Source organism: Girardinichthys multiradiatus, chromosome X, assembly GCF_021462225.1.
Source record: "Girardinichthys multiradiatus isolate DD_20200921_A chromosome X, DD_fGirMul_XY1, whole genome shotgun sequence".
In the NCBI taxonomy this organism is placed as follows: Eukaryota; Metazoa; Chordata; class Actinopteri; order Cyprinodontiformes; family Goodeidae; genus Girardinichthys; species Girardinichthys multiradiatus.
Window position 1 is genome coordinate 24,167,045 of NC_061817.1, and position 22,294 is coordinate 24,189,338.

Below are 22,294 nucleotides of genomic sequence, written 5' to 3' on the forward strand. Positions count from 1 at the left end.
TAATGGAACCGGGGCTTGAGACACCAAACTGTACGAGAGAAATGAAAGGGGTAAGTAACTTTGAAGTGCGGTTGGGAAGCAATAGAAAATGACTAAGTTCTTGCTTACTGGAGATGAAGATGAGTTTAGATGAGGGAGAATGATGTGGAGCCTAGTAGAACGGTAATGCAGTTGCTGAGTCTGCGAGTCAGTCCAAGGAGGTGGTGAGTTCAAGGGAAAGTTCAGCTGAGGTCTTGACAGTTTGATTTTTATGTGTGTTACCTGGTGAGGTTTTCAGAAGCTGCATGTGAAGGTAATAGTTGGAGGGTGAGCAGGGTTTGCTTACTGAAGGAGGTAGGCTTGAGCTGTCAGGTAGTACTTGAGGCAGGTAAGTTTCTTGAAGGATTTGAAGCTCTGACTGAGGCAGGATTCAAATCTGAGACTTTGAGCCAAGGCTGAAAGTTGCAGGAGCTTTGAGGCTTGGACTTGGAAGTCACCTAGAAAGGAGCACACAAAGAGGTAAACAACTATGAACTTTGGCATGAACACAGAACTTCGAGCTTGGCCAGATGACGTTACCACAAAGGCTAACACTCAGGCACTGGAGTGCTGACAGCTCCACCTTCTTGTACTCCTCCAGATGGATGAAGATGAGGAACACCTGCTACTCTCCACACCGGAGGATCCTGGCGGCATCTAGTGGTGAGTAAGTGTAAGCAGCAGGCAAAAAAAAAAAAAAACACAAGACAAAAACTCCCAGACTCCAAAAAAAAAAAGTATCTACAAATACATTGTCACAGTTCCTACTGAGATTTAGGAAATGAGAAAAGTGGGTAAAATTTTAACATCCATTTCTGTGCGGTGATGACAACCAACTGTACTGGAGTCTGACAAGCACCAGAATTCATCATTAAATGCAAAATAGGGTAGGGATATAGATTTTATAAACACTAAAAGTATTAAAATAATGCAGCATCAAAATAATGAAAATGAAAAAAAGTCAGCCTTAAGCACATTAAAAAATAAGCTTTATTTATTATTATTTTTTACAGCAACCAAGGGAGTGTGCCATTTTGAATTCTGCAGGAATTCAAATCGCTGCAAATTCAAAGTCCCCTCATAGTTTAGACAGAGCTGAGAACAACAAAAGGTTTTATTAAGAAAATCTTAGGAGTCTGGAAGGCGCAGGAGCCCTACTGATATTTTACAAATAAAGTTTGTGTACTTATTTTTGGCTTCAGAAACTGAAGTAAAGGCATAAGAGCTTGGCTTTTATAAAACCAAACAGGGTATGCAGTCTAGCTACTGAATGTTGAAGTAACTGTAAGTGGAAAACAGAGACTTGGATTTAAGAGAGTTGTAGACTTGCACTAATTTGCATATGAAGATACAAAATGTATAGTATAGTTCTTAACTGCTGAACAGGGCATAGTGGGTGGTATATACCACATTTTAAAAAACTTTGATGTGTTTTCAATTTCTGCTGGAATTGTATTAATGCATTAAAAGTAAAACAGTTTTGCCCTGCAGAGCAATGTAATAATGGGTGCTATCTGACCTGTGAGGCAGATGCCACCCCACAGCATCACACAGCCTCCTCCAAAAGCTGTTTGGCAATGGCCGAGAGGATTTGGCAATTTTGGCTCAAACCACAAAAGAATTTTCCAAACAAATCTGGCACCATTTAAAGGGAAATAAACAAGCTTTCCAAAGACAAATGTTCTTACTTTTGAAGCTTAGTTGTTTTGTTTTTTTTCCAGCAGAGGGAAACCTAAACCTACGCAAACCCGAAGCCTCTTCCTACCAATCAGTGAAACTGAATATCCTGATCTCTTTTGTCTTGTCTTTTTGTTTTGCATCCTTTTATCAGTACAGGGACACAGATTGTGGAGCACAAACTCTTTCAACAAATCATATTTATAGGAATATCCCTTAATGATTTAAAGCCAGATTTAAGTAAACTATAACTGCGGGAGTTGACAGAAACCTTAAATCAGAAGTTAAATAAACCTTTTATTACTTGCACTAACAATCATAGGCATATTCTGCAATCAGCAGCATGCCGAAGTTCAGCAGGGCTGATGGAGATGGCAACATTAATTGTACAGCAGGTTGTGGTCTGAGAACTGGGGCAGGCACCTGCTGCAGAAGTGGGTGAAGATGAAGAATGCTGTCCTACATAGCCCAACGGCTCACCTTAACCCAACCTGTCAAGTTAATCAACTCTTCAGAGGCCATGTGCTCGTCTGGGGCAGCCGTCCAAGGGGAGAAGCAGAGCCCGTTTTAAGACACAGGTCACACAGATGTGTAGAAGTGAATGGTAAATGGACTGAACTTATATAGCGCTTTTCCAGTCATACGGATCGCTCAAAGCGCTTTACACTAGCGCCACATTCACCCAATCGCACTCACTAACGCTCACACACATTCATCTGATACGCAGATCGGTAGGCAACTTGAGGTTAAGTGCCTTGCCCAGGGGCACATCAACATATGGCAGGAGGAAGCTGGAATCGAACCCACAACCTTCTGATTGCAAGACAACTACTCTTCCTACTGAGCCACAGTCACCTCAAGAACAATATTGCTCTAAAATCACACCTGGCGTAGCTGGGGTTTGGAGTTGCCCTCAAGGATGAAGCAGTACGATGTAGCCTGTCTGAAGCCATCTGTCTCTTTGTCTGAGCAACTTTTCCCATGAGATGTGTTTTGGTTGAAACACTGCTGAGGAGCTTGATGTTTGATGAGGAGGGGAGAGGTTGGTTCAGGAGCTCCACAGAGAGCTGAGATGACTAACTCACAACTCCTCCTAATCTAGGACAAGCACACCTAGACATCCTTCATGACTCTAATGTTTTACTCGTGTCGGGCCAAAAATACGCCCGCTGAGGTTAGCCAAAGTGGGTCGCCCAACAGCTTTTTTTGGATTGCAGAAAAAAAAAAAAGAAAAAAAAAAGAAATGTGCCATCTAAATGATCGCTGTCTTCTGAAACCCACCCTGGACAGCAAAAAGCCTTCCCAGCCAGTTTATTTTTATGAGCATCAAACTGGGTCAATGACGCCACAGAATATTGCAAAACCTAATTTCAAGAAATTCAAATGACAGCAACGACGGATGAAGTCCTTTTCCAAAACATTTTATTGGTCTTATAGAAAATAAAGTAAGCTGTATCAACAAACATACAATATATACATCAATAACTTAGACACCTCGGAGAATCACATTTAAATCCACAGCTGATACTGTTTAGGAATACATAGTGCTTATCTACAGATTGCAAAAAAGTACAATAATTTAATTTATAAATAGTTACAATTAACTATCATCTGTTTTCATACAAAGTACTGCAATATTTTATTACAACCCATACAGAAAAATAACAAAACAGAATACTAACTTTGTATTATTCCACTTATATTCCCTTTGAAGCACAAACCCACTCCACAGAGCAAGAGAAAAAAAACCCTGCACAGTCAACCGTTTACAAATTCCACTTTTTAAAAAAATCCAGACGTCTTGAGAGCTACTAAGTTCAACTGGCACACAAATGCTGTTATTATCCTCTCTAACAGGTTGCTTACAAAGAAGAAGAAAAAAACAAAAAAACAATGACCAATTATAAAATTACATCAGCAGAATAAATTACAGTGTTGGGATCAATTAGAAATACGCCACATAATGAGAGCAGAAAATGCTGTGGAGGATGGGACAGAAAACGAGGAGCATTAATGACTGGTGTAGCAGCAGAGGTGGACGGACACACACACGCATACACACACACACACTCACAAATACAACAATAAAACAAAACAAATAGACTTCGCATGAGGCCCTTGGGACAGAGCTATAGTTGCATCCACATTACAAACATTTGTAACTCTTGTGTGCCTTTAAATCAGTCAGTGTTGAATTTGGGAATCTGCAAACTCAATAAGGCTGGATATTTTATGGATTCCAGGGTTGCCACACATTTTCCATTTTAGAATTCCAGAAAAATTTTTTAAATAAAAACTAAACTTGGACGTTGGTTGAATTTTATCTTCCTGAAATGTGAGCTGTGCCCATGAAAAACTTGCCAAGTCTTTTCTGCTAATGCCAAAGAGCTTTCGGTGGAGGCAGTATGATAGTGTGGGGTGGCAGATTCCTCATTGGAAGAACAAATATTCTATAGAAGTTACTGCTCGGCCCCACGACCTTGGGTTGTCAGAGGTACTTCCAGAATTCCCGTGCCGTTTGTGCCAGCATGAAAAACAAAACAAAAATGTTTGGCTTTGATAAATCCCAGTTGAAGAGTGGACCACCGTCCTAATCCCACATCAGTGTGTGCTGTTCTCCAACACACCAATAAGGCCCCTCTTCTTCCAACTTCAATCATCCAGTTTAATAAATGACACCAAACAAGAGTCAATAGCAGAGTAAGCAGTTTGGCACTGAGAGTGAAGAGCTGGCAAGTTTTTCATGGGTGCGGACCACAAACTCAATCCTTTTTCTGCTACGTTTATTTGGATTTTTATTGGTTATTTCTACAAATCATGAAACCTGACGCTGGGTTTAACTTCTGAGTCGGCAATGTGGTAAAGGTTGTTGTTTTTTTTTAAATCTGCTCAACTTTGAATTCTACAACAGGTTTGACAAATCTGGACAGAAATATCCTACAATAAATACAGCTTCTTTAAAGCACAGTTTGTACATTTTTTTATACATTTAACTAACTTGATTACGTTAAAAACGTAGGACTTTCAATGACTTGTTTAAACCAGAACCAGTTTTAGATTATTATTCATTTCATTTTGGCTTGTTTTTCTGAGGGGTTTCACTAAAACCAAACCAAAAAATTTATTAAAAGTTGTGATGCGGCAAATCAAAGACAAAGTATGTAAGTTAAATATAAATCAATTTAAGAATCACTTATTTTTTTAGAATCTTGTGCATAACAGAATAGGAAATAAAAACTGAAAACTTAAACAATTTTCCACACTCAGTCCCCCCCCCCACACTTAGCATATCTGGAAAGTGCTAAAAGTTAATTCCAAGACAGCGCAGGAACCCTGGGATCCTTTAGGTAACAAAGGGCCAAATGCTTTCATACTTCTGGATGCAAAACCTCAGGAAAGCACAAACTCTGCAACAACAAAAAAAATGTATCCCAAAACTAAGCAGCAAGAACATTTAAACAACAGACTAACTCTGACAATATTAAATAACCTTACACATCTCTCTCACATCTTTCCACTGAGTTGCATATTAAGGGTCACTTTTTTTACAACGGTCATCAGTACCTACTGCAGCTACATACTATACACCAGTATGCGTGATGAAGACTCGTCGCCTTCCAGAGATTCAAAGACTGCTCAATAGTGCCACTTGAACACCTTTTAAAGACACTTGACACGAAAAAAAAAACTCCACAAGACGGCCACGGCAATAAGGACGCCAACATCAATACTGGGCTATGTCAAGAGTCACAAGTATATTTTCCCATAGTTAACCTGTCACCGCAGAGAGCTAAGCATGTTGACAAAGAGAGAATAGGATGACGCGCACGCAGACAGTTTAACCACCACCTAGATCTCTGACGTAGAGTTTTGCTGAGGTTTGTGTTTTGAGAGCGACGGTAGATTAACACCTCAGTGAGAGCGACCCCTGGATGAAGTGCTTTCTGTTAATGTCGTTACACAACTGGGTTCACCTTGAGGTGTACAGCTGCTTAGGCGGTACGACACTTGGCAGGGGAGGAGGGGGGGCAGCTGCTCTTGATTGCAACTCTACATGTTCGTGCCCTGTCTCTTTCTACGTGTGAATTGAAGCCCTTTATGAGAACTAAAGAGTAGAAAGGGGGAGAAAATCAGAGCTGCCATCCCTACTCATCCAGAGCTGTTTTATTTTTAGTGGCCTGTTTTGGTGTGAGCAAAACAAGCAGGAGCTTAGTGCATTCGTACAAACCCTCAGCGGAACCCTGCCACTTTTAATCTCAAGACCATCGGGTAAAATTACGGAAGAGATGGCGTTGTATTTGGTGGATAATCCAGATACAGGCTTAGGAAACTGCATATTTTAAGTACAATTCATTCATTACTGCCATCGACAGTTCGACTTATACATTTGCTTGAAGGACAATAATGGCATATCAATTCTGAGCTTTAAATGGTGTATCTAAACAATCTTATTCCAGGGTAATTATGCAGCACAAATAAGAATCAGGTGCTAAAATCTGAATTTATTGTGAATTTTTTAATCCACACACGGAACACCTGTGTTACTGTCCACATTGAAACAAGTTTAACATCATCAGGGATTAAGATTACTGAGACAAAATTGAGCTATTTGGCCACAATGACGAGGTGAAGGAGTTGAGGTGAGGCTTTCAAACCCAAGAACTTTGTATCAACTGTCAAACATAGTGGTGGCAGTATCATGCTGTGGGGCTGTTTTGATTCTGTTAGTACTGGTCCAAAGGGGGAGTAATGAAGAAATATTGCCTGCCTTCAAAATCAAACCTATCAAATCAGCAGTTTAGCTGAAACTTTGCACAATTAGATCTTCCAACAGGATTATGACCTTGAAAACGAAAGAAAATAGTTCCCAAACAATTTACTGACTATGCTTAAGATGCTTTTTAGATTAACTCCATGATTTCTACAGAGAATAGTTCCAAAATATTCAGCCAGAATGATGCTAGCAGGCTGCGAAGGGACATCTGAACAAATAGCCCCCCGGGGTGTGTGTGTGTGTATGTGTGTGTATTTGGCCAGTAAATAGAATCTTGGTCATTACCGAAAATACTAAATAAATTCAGCTAAGGAATTATTGAAGTTGTATGCTGTACTGTCAGTCCACCCTGGGGAAAGATTAATATTATTATTACTTCATATAATAAGGAAAAGCCTCAAATTAATATGGCCATCATGTCAAAGATGAGTTTTTATAAACGTAGTCAGAATTAAATCTTCCCAATACTGAGGTTCTTTAATTTCAGGACACAGAGGCTGCATTTTGAAGGTATCCAACATCACCTGCAGCATATTTGTTGTTTCAGTTTAAGCTAAATTTAAGTTCACCGTCTATTTCACTGATATCTGCCTTACAATGCTCGCTGATGTAAACTCTTAAGGACGATATGATTTGTAACTAACACCGAGAAAGCGGAGGATATCACAGATGCCAATACGCACACAGACAACCGACCTTGTTCACGCCACCTAGTTTAGCTCTACAGATTAGGTGTTTTTTTGTTTTTTGTTTTTAATAGCACAGCGTTGACATCTATACAGTGAACAACACCGCCAACTTGCCACTTACACGTCACGTTACGCGCTACCCCACTGTACGCGCCTAGTCACTAGAAAAAAGCTATCAGACTTCAATAATAAGCCACTTTCGGTACAATTGCAAAAGAGAAGTCACAGGATTTTTTATTTTTTTATGAGTTTTCTTTTTCTGTATTTCTATAAACAATGGAGTTTAATCTACCAAGTAATAAAAACCCAAGAACTCTGTGATAGACAAAGTTTCCTACACTTTAAACAAGTCAAACAGTAAAGCTTGTGTAAAGACTTTCTTTTGGAAATATCTGACGTGTTAAGAAGTAAATACAATGTAATACATATATATATATATATATGTATATATATATATAAGCTTTTTTAAAGAAAATGACATATTTTGTCCATGAACAAAACGAGTGTGCTTACAAATCGTGAGGGTATTTCTGTACTAACATTCAGGTTTACGGATGTTGTAGTGGAATCCTGTCATAATGGAATGGCACTCGGCTCTGGAACGATATCGCTAAGATAAATACGCAAGATCTCTTTGTTTCCATGTGTGTTTTCAGTGCATACATATATTATTGCATCTACCAGTCATGTCGATAATGACAACTTCACTGAAGCCTTTCATGGATGCATAAACGGAAATGAAAGCTAGGTTTGTCAGCATTGTTTTATGTCCATATCACTGAGAGACACCTAACACCAAAACAAAACAAACAGAAATACCATGATTTGGACTTAAATTGCTTGTTTTGGGTTAGTTAAGTTGTTTTGAAGACTTCTGTAGCATTAAGACCAAGAGTGTGACCTTTTATTATTGATCCCCATTCAAGTCAGTGCAGAGTAACAAGCAATAGGTCCTTAAATTATAAGATTTGACTGATATAAAATTAGAGAGAAATAAAGATGATGGTTTCTTTTTACAGGCAGGGACCACCTGCGAGACTTTCTCTGACTTAAAGAAAGGAGAAGACTGCTGAGTTGCATTGCTAAGAGTGATTTAGGAAGCATTTTATGAGAGTTAAAATACAACTAAAAACACAGGAGACCCTGCACTATGTTAAAATGCACTGACTAGTTTAGAAGTGCAAATCTTCTCTCTGCCTGTTCTGCTACTACGACCTGGCCTCCGTTTTGGATTTGACGATGGTGATGACGCTGGTGGCAGCTACTTTACCAGGGATGAGGGGCCCTATCACAGAGGCCATGGGCCCCCTTCCTGTAGTGACGGGGCTGCGGGCCACAGTCCTGGCAAAGCTCTGGAGGGCTTCATACTTTGAGCGCAGAGCGTCCAGCTCCATCTTCATGCTGGCATTCTCCGTCACCAGCTTGTCTACTTCCTGTTGCAGCTGGGCCTTTTGCTTTTCCAGCTCCTCCTTCTGGGTGACTCGCTTCACCCGGCAGCTAGCAGCATAGCCACGGTTCTTCAGGGTGCGCCGCCGCTGCTTTAGCTGCAGGATCTCCTCTTTAGAGAGCCCCCGTAAATGCTGGTTCAGTTCACGCACTGACATGGTGACCAGCTCATCGTCCGTTAGACTGGTGCCATTTTCCCCCGGCTCCCGTTTCACCTGCAGAGGTAAATCAATTAGAAATGGTTTGATATCTAAATTGGTTTATTAACGTCATCATAAGAACTAGGGGTGGGCTATGTAACAATAATAGATCGTGGAGGGTGGGCAATTATTTGTAGTCGTCAACGTCCGGATCATTAGCTGAATACAACTTTTCCAAGTATATATTTAGGAATAATCAGAAAATAAACATTTTATTATTATCTCCTGGGAACAGTAGACATTGCAACTGAACAATAAAATGTGACCCACCATCCTGAGAACTGAAACGTTATACTTGTAACCCTTGGGAGTCCCTTCATTTTGTGCTCCACCTGTGTCCGTTGGACACAAAAAATACTCTTTTAAAGTTTGACATAGAAATGTTTAACAGTGAGCATGTATCAACATATTTTTGCCATTTAAAAATTTTTTTTTTATTTAATTCAGTCTTCATTATGTATAAGATATATTTATCAGTTTTCTAAAATTGTAATCTTTTTCCAGGTTTAGGCATCCTTTGCAATTCTCATTTTAGAAAAAATAAAAAACACTAAAATTAGATTTTTTTCCCATCCCATATATACAAACTGTAATTTTGGAGGGGAGTGTAATCCAATCCTGGCAATTTTAAAAATGGCAGCAACCTTGACTCTGACCATTTTAAAGTTTTTGTGCCAAGTCAATAAAAAGATGTAAAACAAAATGAGTAAAATTGTATACTATCCCATATATAAATCGATGGATTTCCAGTACATGAAAAAATACTCATCAAAAAATAACAAAACATGAAATTTTAAACATCAGGGAATTAGTAAAAAGAAATTGGAAATCAGATTGCAGAGCTGGGGTATTAAAAATGCATTTTGCATGAGTCATTGGCACAAAAGTCTGAAGGATTTGAAATCTGACAAGGATTTAGTTAAAAAGGCATGGGATATGAAGTAAAAGCAATATGGAAAATTAAAATTAAACACCCCCACCAAAAAAGAAAAAGATAAATTATTTATTTCTGCCATAATGGACAATCCTAATAAAAACTATTTGTATCAGTTTTTACCTTTAAGGCCTTGTTTCCTTTGTTTATGGTATTCATGCCACAGGAGCAGCGTCCACCTCTACTGCTGGTTGTTCTGTGAAAGTCAATCATAAAAATAATTAGCTGTCAAAAGAAAGGATTCATTTCAATTCAAAATATTATATATCTGGCAAATAGGCTGCAGCATGAGTTTGACCCAAAAATATAAAGTAGGTCAAGGACTTCTCGGTGGTCGCAACAGTGTTGAATGAGTTCACTCCTTCTGCTTCGGTCGGAACAAACAAATCATTTGACGGCATTTCTGCCTCCAGCATAGGTCAGGTTGAATTTAAACGGGACATGCAACTTAGAAGATGGTACATGAAGCTTCCTTCTCTCGGGTACACAGGGCAGCAAGCTACCCGGTCTAGACAGTCGCACCTGTCTCGGAATCAGCTAGGCTATAATCCCACAAATCAATAAAGAGATGTAACTGGTGCGGAGCCCAGAATAACCAGGCTGCAATGCAGTTTAATTCTGTTGTGTCAGGACAGAGGGAACATCCAAGGAAGCTGTGTGAATGAGAAATTTAACCAAGGTGTGTGAAGACAGAGGGTCAAATGCCGTCCATCAGGTGAGCGCCATCACAGGACAAGACAAAAAACGCACAGTTTTGCGCTGAATGCAATAAATGCTGTGTCAGCGACACCCACGGCATCCGCCCACCCAGCACATTGCCTCTGTAAGCTGATTTACACAGCTGGCAGTGTGTTACTACAGAGTACATAAACAAACACATGCTGGATATCATTTCTTTTTTTACAGACAGCATCATACCAAACAAAGAATTGTACAAAGAGCTACAGCTACTGTGTGCATGTGTGTGTATGTTTATGGTCTCTAAGCACATTAAGCCAGTCACGTATGATTTGTGGAGAAAGCTCGGTGAGGTAAGACAAGGAAAAAACAGATGAGTCGCAGCTCTGGAGTGCACTAGAAGACTGCCAGGATATTACCATGGCAACAAAAGGGGAGCTACAGGTGGACCGGTCACCTGAGCCAAACAGGGAGAGACAGACGCTTGTTAAAAATGACCTAAATACGACACGATTGCACAGGCTGGGGACATAACACGGGGTCAGATTGTGACTGGAATTTTTTGACGCTTTTCACTCCAAAGAAAGAGTCCTCTGGCTCCTCATAAAAACAGCAGGGTTACACTGTGATGTGGGTGTAGATTTAAAAAGCATGCCTCCCCACCCTGCCTTCAGTGGACTTTTTAAATGTGGCGTTTTTATCCCTGATGGGCTGGCTATGAATAGTCATCTGATAGTAACACCTAGTTATTATTTTTTTTTTTTTTACAGGCCTTTGTGGTGACTCATTTCCAGTAAGCATTTGGACCACAGATGCAAAACATAATGGGATAATGGTCTGCCTCATGATGCACAGATAATGGACAAATAGACAGGAGAGCACAGGGCTAATAGCTATTGGAATAAAAGCGAGAAAAAAGAGCTGCAGATGCACTGATCAGGCTTTTCCCGACTGATCCCGATTTCCTTTTTGTTTGCCGATTTCAACTTTGACCAATTCCATTTATGCATCAGAGTACATGTCCCAACCACTTACCGGATTTTTAATCAACAAAAAAAAAGGGCAGCAAATTACATGGTGTAGGTTGATTCATTTATAGACTAAAAATTGTAGAAGATCTTACAGCATGTATGTATAATAGCTAAATGCAAGGCAATTAATAAATAGCAAAATCACCAATCAGAGTCAATCAAGGCAAATTTGGCTGCTTGCAAGGTCTGGCAGCTTGGTTTCAACACCGCTAAGATTTTCCATCATAACTTTCCTACAATTGAAAGTCATTTTAAAGAGAGGCTAGAGAAAGTGCTGGAACGAAGAGAACTTTCTTCAGCCATTCGAGTAACACTGCACTGCCCCTCCCCTACCTGTTGCCTCACACTGCCAGTCAAGACTTTTCCCGCACTTAAAAATAAAGAGAAATGTTTGTGTGAAAAGATCTTTGGTCACAATAAACACCTACAGTCATGATGTGAAAACTAAAGAAGCGCCACCCATCACTCTTACTAAAGTTGCATTGTTTAAAACTATAGTTAGCACATAGGGCCCTGTGTAATCCATTTACAAAACAACAAAATGGATTTCACAGAGTAATACACAGCGAGATACATCTCAATTCAAAGACTGATTGCTGGTTGGCTACCTGAGCGGATAAATTTAACAAGCAAACATCAGCTTGTTCAGCTTCCAGCAATATGCATTTAAAAATCATCATTTAAGCTGCAAGTATGAAGAGATTTTAAAACAGTTATAACATTAATATAACTGTTTTAATCAATAATTTATACGCTTGTAGTGACAGCGAGTGCACAAGTTACCAGAGTTGTGTGATAAACAACATTATAATAAACAACATTGTTGAAGTTATAATAATCAACATGTTATTTTAGCAGAAGAACAAATAAATATAACTTTCTGTGTTACAGAAAAACAACTGGATTATGTGAAACATTTTCTTTTTTAATTTTGATCAAAATACCGTGATACAGTCAGATCTTGGTATTTTTACCCAGGTTATCACAAACTGGGGGATCTCATACTGGGCCATGCCTATTAAAGATACACGTTCTGTCACACAGCTGTGTGAAGACATTGCTTGGCATTCTGATAGCTCACCATATGACACCGAGGAAAGATTGCGCCCAGGCTGCAAGCCTCCAGCACAGGCTGCTGCCAACAGACGGCTAGCAATGACAGGGCATGGCAGAACAACACAGACAAGGTCCAATGCACAGCTGCTCCCTTCCACTGCCGGGCACGTCATTCCTCAAAGAGACAAAGAGGCATCCACACAAATAGATAGGCCGGGGAGAAGAAAACGCACCTACAATTTTCTGCAGAAATGACAAGATGTCAGAGGTGTTCCAGTGAGTTATTTGATTGTGACAGGATGACTTTAGGTTCAATAACTCAAACAAAAACAAAAGGTCCTGCAGCAAATTGCCTCGTCTTAATAATTCCAGGCCTTTAGCGAGCGTCTAGCCATAGGTGAGATCTGCAGCTCAGAGCGCAGGGGGCACTGCAGATAGGGGTGCAGACGCCTTTTGTGGATGCTTGCTGAATTTTTATGAATCGCCTGGAAGAACGCTGACAAATCACGGCTGATTGCTTGTGGAGGAGAGACATCACACCCACAGGAAATAGAAAAATGCTGAGTGTGGTCACCCACAGAAAAGGAATGGTGAGAGAGAGACAGAGAGGGAGAGAGAGAGAGGAAAAGAGAGGACGAGATGAAAAGAAAGACGAAAAAGCCTTGTGTAAAATGTGTGGTCGGCACATTTAGAGGTGCCTGAGCAGCGCAGGTTGAGTTAAAAAAAAACAAAACACTGATCTCAGCAAGGACCAAAAACCAAGGTGCCAATTAGAAGTTGTAAAGTTGAGCCAACACAATAAGAGCAGGCCAGTCAACCATCAGCAGCTGTCTTTGTTCATCCAAATCTACAAAGGTAAGCTAAGGTTCATACTCCAGAATGATAATATAAAATTAAATAAGAAAATCTGCTCTTTTAATGGCTGATGTTAAATGATATGTTTGGCCTTCAGCCAGCGGCCTGCCTTAAAGATCTCGTCCCCTTCATAGGATCTCTCCGGGGGGATGCCAAGGATGAACACCATTAGCTGGGGGACTTTTTGTTGATGAGGATCTGGAGCTGAGGCTCCCGTGGTCCCGTCCCTATGATGAATATTTATCACTGTCGATTACAGCCGAAGGGAGGGGGGGCGTGGGGGTACCGGGGCTTTGGTAGCTGAATAGAGATACTCAGGGAGGTGATTCTTCAAGGATACATCCAAGGCTCTTTTATCAACGACTGTCTCAAAATGGCGGCAGGCTGGTGGGGGCAGGGCGGAGGTTATATTTCTGGGGACTAGAGGTGGCACGCATGGTGGTTCAGCCGTCTCCACTTGACAGCAGCGTAACGAGATTATCAGGTCCATAAGAGCGAACCAAAACCCCAGAAAGATGCCTCAGAATCCAGATTATGACAGCACCTGCTGCCTGAATACTAAGCAGGTTGCTGAGCCAAGGTAGTGGATTTCACATCAGCTAAAACAAACATATTTAGAGACAGATGACTAAAACCACACAGGTGCAAATAAAATGCTTCGACCAACTCTTGCAAAGCAGCTTCCAGACACTTGGTTCTGGCAGCCTAGTAATAAAATAAATAAAACTAGACCATTGGAGATGTATTATGATAAAAGACTTGTCCCTGGTTCATCTATTCATACCCACGTATTGCTATTACCTAAGCCAACCAGTTTGTTTCTCTTGGCAATTAAGTATTGTGGTAAATTAATGAGATAAATATATAAAAATGCTCAAACTTCACATATAATTTAATTTTATTGCATACCATTAACTCCTTCTGGTAAGTATAATTTATGCTTTACTGATAGCGACAGAATTTACAACAGATAACGAGTAGATATGACAAATTACATTGTTTGTCAAAGCAGGTACAAAACGTCCCAACGTATAAATCGATGTATGGTGGGTACGAAAAAGTCGGAAAGAAAACAACCAAAACTCCAAAACTATGACGCGGAAAACAGACCAAATGACCAACGTTTAAAAGGCTGTAAAACACTTTTCAACATCCAAAATTTTTTAATGGACTGAACTTCTATCGTGCTTTTCTAGCCATACTCAGCACTCAAGCTCTTTTACACTAGAGCCACATTGACCAAGCGGCACGAACGGCGAAACATTCATCCATCAATAAGCAGATCAATAGACAACCTGGGATAAGGTGCCTTGCCCAAAGGCACAATGTAATATGTTGGATGAGTAAACTTGAATTGAACCCACAATTTTACAATTGCTGGACAACTACCTTTATGGGATGGTTACCAGTATCACGTTATACCAAAGAGTTCAAATAAACACGAACCATTAAGTTAATTAGTTTGTTTTAATAAATTAAAAGCGAGCAGCTTAAGTCTGGTCATTTTCAATTACCAATTCTCTGAGAATTTTCATAATTATTTTTGCCTGTTGAATCAGCCTAATGTAAGTGAATTAATATTTTCAACAAACAGCTTTTGAGCATGATTCAAGCTTTTCACTTGTCATTGATGAAAAAGCCTAATGTTGATTACAAAAATCATAAAACATACAAAGAAAGTGAAATAGCTATATTAACCTTTTCTCGTCATGAGTCAAATTTGTATCTCTACTTAATTTGCAGTCTTATAAGATTGTTCTTATAGAGTTGAGATGATTGAATGTAATCAGCCAACATTTGAAGGCCGTACGCGATGAGGACCCCACCTCAAGAAATCATCGCGCCTGAACAGACGCCCTAGTTTCAGCACCTCCCTTCTAATTCAGATTCAAAAAGATCACCCAGAAACTCAGATCTAATCATTTCTCCTGTCAGCTGAGCTAAGTCAATTATCAAGCAAGCTGCATGTGTCGGGAAGCATTTAACTGCAAATTAAAAATCAGACTCCTGTGCTCGCTCTGGAGGAGAGATATGAGCTGAGTGGTGCAAACTTGTGGATGGAGAAAACTGTGTGAGTGCATCTGAGTAACAGTAAGGTACGATGGGAAGAGAGGTGGGAAGCCATTAACTACTAAGTGAGTGAAATAAGACTGACAAAAGGAGCGAGGGGAGGAATTATTAAGCAGCTTTCAGAGTGGAAATGTGATCTGCTTGTAGTAGAAGGGAAATACTCATCTGTGTTCTTTTGACCAGTGGAGGTTCTAAAAATAAAACTAATCAAACTTGTACGCGATCTTTGTTGTTGACATAACTCCCAAAACAGGGGACAGTTAGTAAAAACCTGTTAGCAGCAAAAGATATTAAGAAATTATTTGTCAGTCTCTGTTCAATTTTATGCCACTGCTGCAGCCTTATGATGTATAATATTTCAACAACAAAACATCCCACCGTCAACAACTGGTCCAAATAATGACAATAATATGACTGTGTAATTATTGTGACAGGCCTTAGAAATGGTGCCAGTTTAGATCCACTGAAAACAGCAGCGATGGGAACTACAGCAGAGAAAGGAAAGTCAGCCGACGTCTCTTAAGAGGTTTTCTGTCCCCACATCCTACAGATACAGAAGTACAGAGAATCGCAGTTTCACCTGTTACCTTTGCCTTAATGCTGCAAAAAACATGGGCCGTTAGCTTGGACAGCTTTCTTTTTATCAAGACGAACGGATAAGAGCTCCTCCAAAATAAAAAAAAATAAAAAACTATAGAAAATTGAGCCTTATATCTACAACAAAAAAAAATTTATCAGTCAGTCAGTCATTTTCTACTGCTTATTCCATAGTGGGTCACGGGGGAGCTGGTGCCTATCTCCAGCAGTCTATGGGCGAGAGGCAGGGATAAAAAGCTAATTAAAATGTGTTTTAAAAACTTAAGCCATTCAGACCTGATGATTTACTTCAACGCTTAGAACTTTTTTTGTTTAGCAAGTTAATTTAAACATGCAGTTTTAGTAGATTTGCTTGGGTTTAATAATCGTGTTGAAATAAATTCACAGACATGAATGGGTTAAAAGCAGTAAAATATTCAAACTTTTCAAACAAGGATATGATTAATCTTTCAAGATACACATTTTCTCCAAATTGTTTCTTCGCTTGTGAATACAGCTGTTTTCTCAGATTATTTTTTAAACTGATTCCAAAAGTATGAACATTTTGCAAAACAACTCAGCTAAAAAAATTATTTTAACCGGGTAGATATCAGATACAAGCTCAGGTTGACCGCTTCTGACACAAAGTCAGAGGAGCAAGGCTGAGATGGCTTGGACATGTGTGGAGGCAGGTTGGTGGACATATTGGTGAAAAGATGTTGAATATGAAGCCGCAATGGAGAAGGAAAAGAGGAGAACCGCATATAAAGGTGCATGGATGCAGTGAAGGAGGATATTGCCACGGATGGGTTGAGATGGAAGTGTAGGATTTGCTGTGGCGACCACTCAAGAGTGCAACTAAAAGAATAGCAAGAATTCACCAGACTTGCTCCTATTTTGTTTTTTCTTTGCTAAAATAAGGTTATATGTGTCGACTACAAACTACAACGGAGGATCCCCAGAAAAATCCCCCAAAAACAAACAAACATAGAAGCCACTGCCATGCATAGAATATAATAAAAAAGCCCAACTTCTGCATCCAGTTCATGTTGCTTTAAAATGAAAACATGAATCACTGCCCTCAGGGGCTTTTTTGTGTTTTTCAAAGTTGCTGATAAAATGAGGCTTATTTAAAAGGACTAGTTTGTACTGTCCGATGTTTTCTAGTCTTACAGAATCTATTTCCAGGCTTGGCCGCCGCTATTTACTCTCCGAGCTGCTCCGTCAGCACAAGCAGCAGGCCGGGAGAAGAGACTCTGGACCTTCAACTGTATCTGCCTGGAGGACTTGCTTAAACAGGAAGAGAATAGCTTGTGATACTCTGGCAGAGGAAGTAAAGGTTAAAGGCAACCAACACTGGCAAAAACAAAAACCTTGCTGCTTACTTCTGGACTGGCATTTTTGAAAATATATTGTATTGACCCATCAACACAACCTTTTGCAGCACACATGCTAAACAGAGCAGTTTTACTAGTAGATCAGTTAAAACGTTAATGAAAGCATCGAAGCTTCACCAAATATGAAAACAAGTCATTTTCTCCTGTTGTTGCATTTTTTTGGAATTGATTCAATGAGCCAAGTTTCTCCATAAAAAAATGCAAGAGATTAATAATGTCTGCCTTCAGGTTACAACTTGTGTGATTGCTGAAAAATTAAACCTGATATTAGTAAACATTTATTTCTAAAAATGTCTAATCTTTTACTTTAGGACAAATAAAAAAAAATATGTAAAAGCTTCATTTAAATCGAACATAATGCACAAAATTTCCCAGTCTCAAATAATTAACGCATACCCCAAAAGAGTTCTGCGTGTTTTTAACCTGCCCAAAATCAGTACAGAGAAAGTAGAAATAAAAGGTTTTTATTTAAGAATTTGGATTCATGAAGATATCATTCACAGAAATATCGTGTTATTCATTTACAGATGCCAGAGTTCGAAAGCAGGTCATAAAAAATCATTTTATTTTCCTTTTCATTGAATGCATCTAACCTAACGACTCCAACAATTTTCAGTCTATCACAGGAAACCATCAGCAAGTGATTTTATTTGAGAATAACCTAGAAATTCATTAATTACTGTTGGAGATTAAAAAAAAAAATGCCACTGGTACAAAATGATACCCCACTCTAAGAGTTTTGCACGTAAGTTCAAAGGACATGAATAAATAAATGTTTTCTATTTAATAATTCAGTTATATGAAGATCCCTACTATCGTTAACAGAATTACCAGTCAAAACATCAGAAATGACCCAATTAATCTGCTCTGATCTGCGATCAATGGGTAATTTTTATTTTAAACAGTGTTTTTTTTTTTTTTCCTATTTAAATCACTAAATGCATTTTCAATCTATATACAGATCAACTTAAACTTAATAATTCCTCCATTTTCAGTTTGATTCTAAACTACAGCCTCTCTCAAAGAATCCGTGGCACATTTTTGTATTTTATGTATTCCAGTCCTTAGAATAAAAGAGAAAAGCAATCAGTCAAATTTGCAATTGGTAGGTCAGCCCTTGAAGAAACATGGTAATTAGTACCGGCCAGAAAAAGTGTGTCAAGTGTTACTTTAAATCCAATAAGTACTAACAGTTAGCAGTACTCAACACCCTCCAAAGTGCCTTCATGATGGGGTTGCTTTAAAACAACATCCCAACATTCTTAACCTTCTTAGAAAACGTGAAACATATCCAGCAAGGCATCTACTAGAAATAGTAGTAGTTGTGTCTCTTTAAGCACCTGAAAAAAAATCCAACCCTGAGCCATTCACTAGTTTTATCTTGACTTTGTTTCTAACAGCATTACTGGGATTTTTTTAAATCACTTGCTTCCCCATGAGAGTTTAACTCGGATCTTTTCTGCACAGACAGAGTCAAGATAAAGAATAAAAGGTTAGCCGTGAAAAAGACACACGCTTATGCTCATCACGTTTGCTCCACTAAATTTCGAGTAAACAGAGAGCACTAATGATCACGACATGTCCAAGTCAAGCTCCAAGAAATCCATCAAACACCCTTTTTTGACGTATCTGGATGAAAGTATTACTTTAAGGAGTGAAAGGGGGCATATCGCAATGTTTAGCAACCCTAATCCGCACCACACTTGCAAGAGGTTTCATCACCACCAGTCCCTCATTTCAAAAAGGGAGGGCTGAAAAAAAATATTGATCTTTTCCTTTCCTTCCTCCCAGGCATTTCTATTTTCCTGTGCAGCTTAAGCAGCACTTTTGTGTACAAATCCTGCATTTGTGTTCCTTTCTGGAGGCTAATAATTGTCCTGAATAGGCGTAACAACTCCCTAAGCGCAGCTGAGTTGGCTGTACAGTGGTGCTGGTGGCCAGTCCGTACCTCTGTGCAGAGCCAAGTCTTGCTTCGTGTTTCATCAACCCCACATATCCGCTTCCACCCTCCGCCGAATGCCCACTACAAGCAACGTCACTGGTTGTGAGTTGTGCACTCAGTTCACCACTACAATACTCTCATTTTATCCTCACCACCTCAATGAAAGAGGAGATAAATCTAAGAGCTGATCTGCGCCACTATCTGCCTCTATCAGACGCTTATAAGGACCATCATCTTTTCTTGTTACCTGCGGAGAGAGGCAGGGCAAGGGGCATTACGCTTTATTGCAAAGCCGGGCTTCTGATGTACGGTTGCCCTGCCTGCTAAACACACTTCAATGCGCTCCCCCTCTCTTGCATGAACAGAGATGATGAAATAAGTTGGATATCCGAGTAAGAATGGGCAACTTCTATGTGTTTTAGCCCCGGCTATGTGTGCTCAACAGTTTCCAAGGTGACTTTTCAAATTGCACAGAGACTATCCATGGATAATTCATTACCTGCAACCCTTTATAAGCTCTAATAGGCAGCAAATTTCATCATGTCACACTCAGGGAAACAAGAGCAGTTGTCATCCCAAAATTAGAATAATTAACAGTTGCTTAAATAAATCATAAGGAAGGTAAATCTGAAAAGATTCATATCATGCCTCATTCGTTATTAAAATATACATAATATGTGCAAATTTCCAGGTGCTGCTTTTGTATTTTTTTTTTTTTTGTACTATTAACACTTAGACCTGACCCAATTTAACGCAGTCTTTGATTAAAATATTACAACACATAATATTTGCTCATTGTGCAATTTTAAAATGGTTTCGACATCGCGGCTGACACCTAAGCACTTAGTCTAAATGCGTTTGTTGATGTACATCATGGATGTCGATGAGGTATTGATATTGATTAATTGCATAATGGGTCACCACTTGATGCTGATGGCAGATGAGAGATCAGCAACCAGATCTCCATCCTTTTCCTACTAATAACGACGGGCTCGTTGATAAACATCGACCCTCATCTGGCGAGGAGACCTTTGTCCGATGGTGCCATATTTCGGGGTGGATTCTGACTGAGAGAGCGTCTAAATACATCATTGTGATGATTCAGCATGATAAAAATATCACTCCTTGCTAGTTGGGATTTTAAAATGAAACAATAATGATGGGAGATGCAGAACCGATTGGTTTGGTTTCGGCGTTGCTGCAGATTTTAAATAGTGGTTAAATTTGATGGTCAGTCCAGGTGAAGCGATTTCCTGGATGATCAAATTCATACATGTACAAAAGCTGCACAAAAGCGACAACATCAAGCTCTGTTTCAAATAATCGCGTGCGTTTTGTGTTATTATTATTATTTTTTTGTTTACCAAAAAAATGTCACAAAAGGACACTGCAACCAACCTGATCTGGCCGCACCGCTGGCTGGCTCGGCTGGCGCTCGCTCCTTCGCACAACGAGGTGATGAAGCAGCAGGTTTGACCAGCGAGAAGCGCATGAGTTGACAAACCCCACCGAGAGGCGCTCAGACACGGTAGGAAAGCAAAGCAAACCAGGCGTAATAACACACAGTAAACTAATTACGGGAAAGGGGAACCTGCACAGGTTACACGCTGGTTACACGCTCCTGACATTCCGCAACTCAACCTCTCGGCGCCCCGCATGCGAGAAAGTGGCAAACAACTCCCCGCCTACAGAAACAAGCAATGCAATGCAAGCAAGCAAGCAAGCGAGGAAATCCCCGCGCCTCTGCCTGCACATTACAACTGTGGCACCGAGCCATTCCTCACAGTGTTGAAATTAGATGCCAGATGTGAGACGGCTTGGCAAATCCCGCTCCATTAAAACCAAAATTTGTTTCTGTTTCATGTGTTCGCATTTTATGAGTGCACAAAAGATTAGCCCACCATAGTAAGAGCAAAACCTCGTTCGCCAAAAAAAAAACCCAAAAAAACTGAGACCTTTGAGGGTTGAAGCTTTCAAAATAAACCTCCTAGCAAGATAAACACGTGTTTTAAGCGCTTGAGTAAGCGGACACTTTAGTTTGAAATCCGTTTGTGGGAGCTAACGGAATTAGCTTGACGAGCTAGCTGTGCTAATACATCTCTGCACACTCAGCACAACAACGGCGAGTCGCTTCGCTTTCCAGACCCACCTGAATCAAAAAAACAAAAAAACAATGTCGTTTCCTGAAGTCAGAGCTGCCAAACTCCTCTTCTCAAACCCCGGAGAGGCGGACCGAGCATTACAGATAAATACAGGTTTGGTTTTCGCGACAGAAAAAAAATAAGCAATTTCCAGATATCAGCTCGTGCGCTCCTTGTTGATTGCTTTCTTGTATCGAAGCCAGACGTCATCGTGTTTGGTCACGTGCCTTCATTCATGAAAGGTCTACTTTGCTCAAAACAAAAGCACACATCTGCATAAAAAAACACTTAACGCGTATTGTTATGTTGTCTAGGTCAGTTCCCATTAAGCGACATGAACACTGCTGACATTTACTGTGTCTAAGTTAGCAGAGACTGAATCTGAATGCCTTAAGAATCCAACCAGCAACCATTATTTGATAGAACTATGACTATGACTATGATTTTTTTTCTACTTTTAAGTTATAACAGAAGTTTTCTTTTACTTTCATCTGAAGATAACCTACAAATAGTTTTGTTACTTAATGTTAACTCAGTCAAAATTGAATGTACATTGTCATCAACCATTAAACTAAAGAGAAAGTAGAGAAAATTGTTACATGACCACCTTCCCGTTTTGTCATGTTACAACCACCAACTTCAGTTTATGTAATTGGGATTTTATGTGATAGACCAACACAAGGTAATTGATTACTGTGAAGTGGAAGAAAAAGGATACATGGTTTTTAATATTTTTGTCCAAATAAAACTCTGCAAAGGGTGGCATACCATTTCGCATTCAGGTGAAACATTTCAAGTTTGATCTCATCT

The 22,294-nt window shown here is 39.7% G+C and overlaps 1 protein-coding gene across 1 annotated transcript; it reads right to left on the reverse strand.

Annotated features, from left to right (window-relative positions):
• Nucleotides 1-5,850: 5,850 nt before the first annotated feature.
• LOC124863459 (transcription factor MafG-like) lies at nt 5,851-21,236 on the reverse strand. The gene is given in 4 exon segments (XM_047357834.1): nt 5,851-8,819; nt 9,862-9,934; nt 20,742-20,770; nt 20,773-21,236. Coding segments are annotated over 4 exon segments (618 nt in total). The 5' UTR covers nt 20,836-21,236; the 3' UTR covers nt 5,851-8,366.
• Between the last annotated feature and the right edge of the window lie 1,058 nt (nt 21,237-22,294).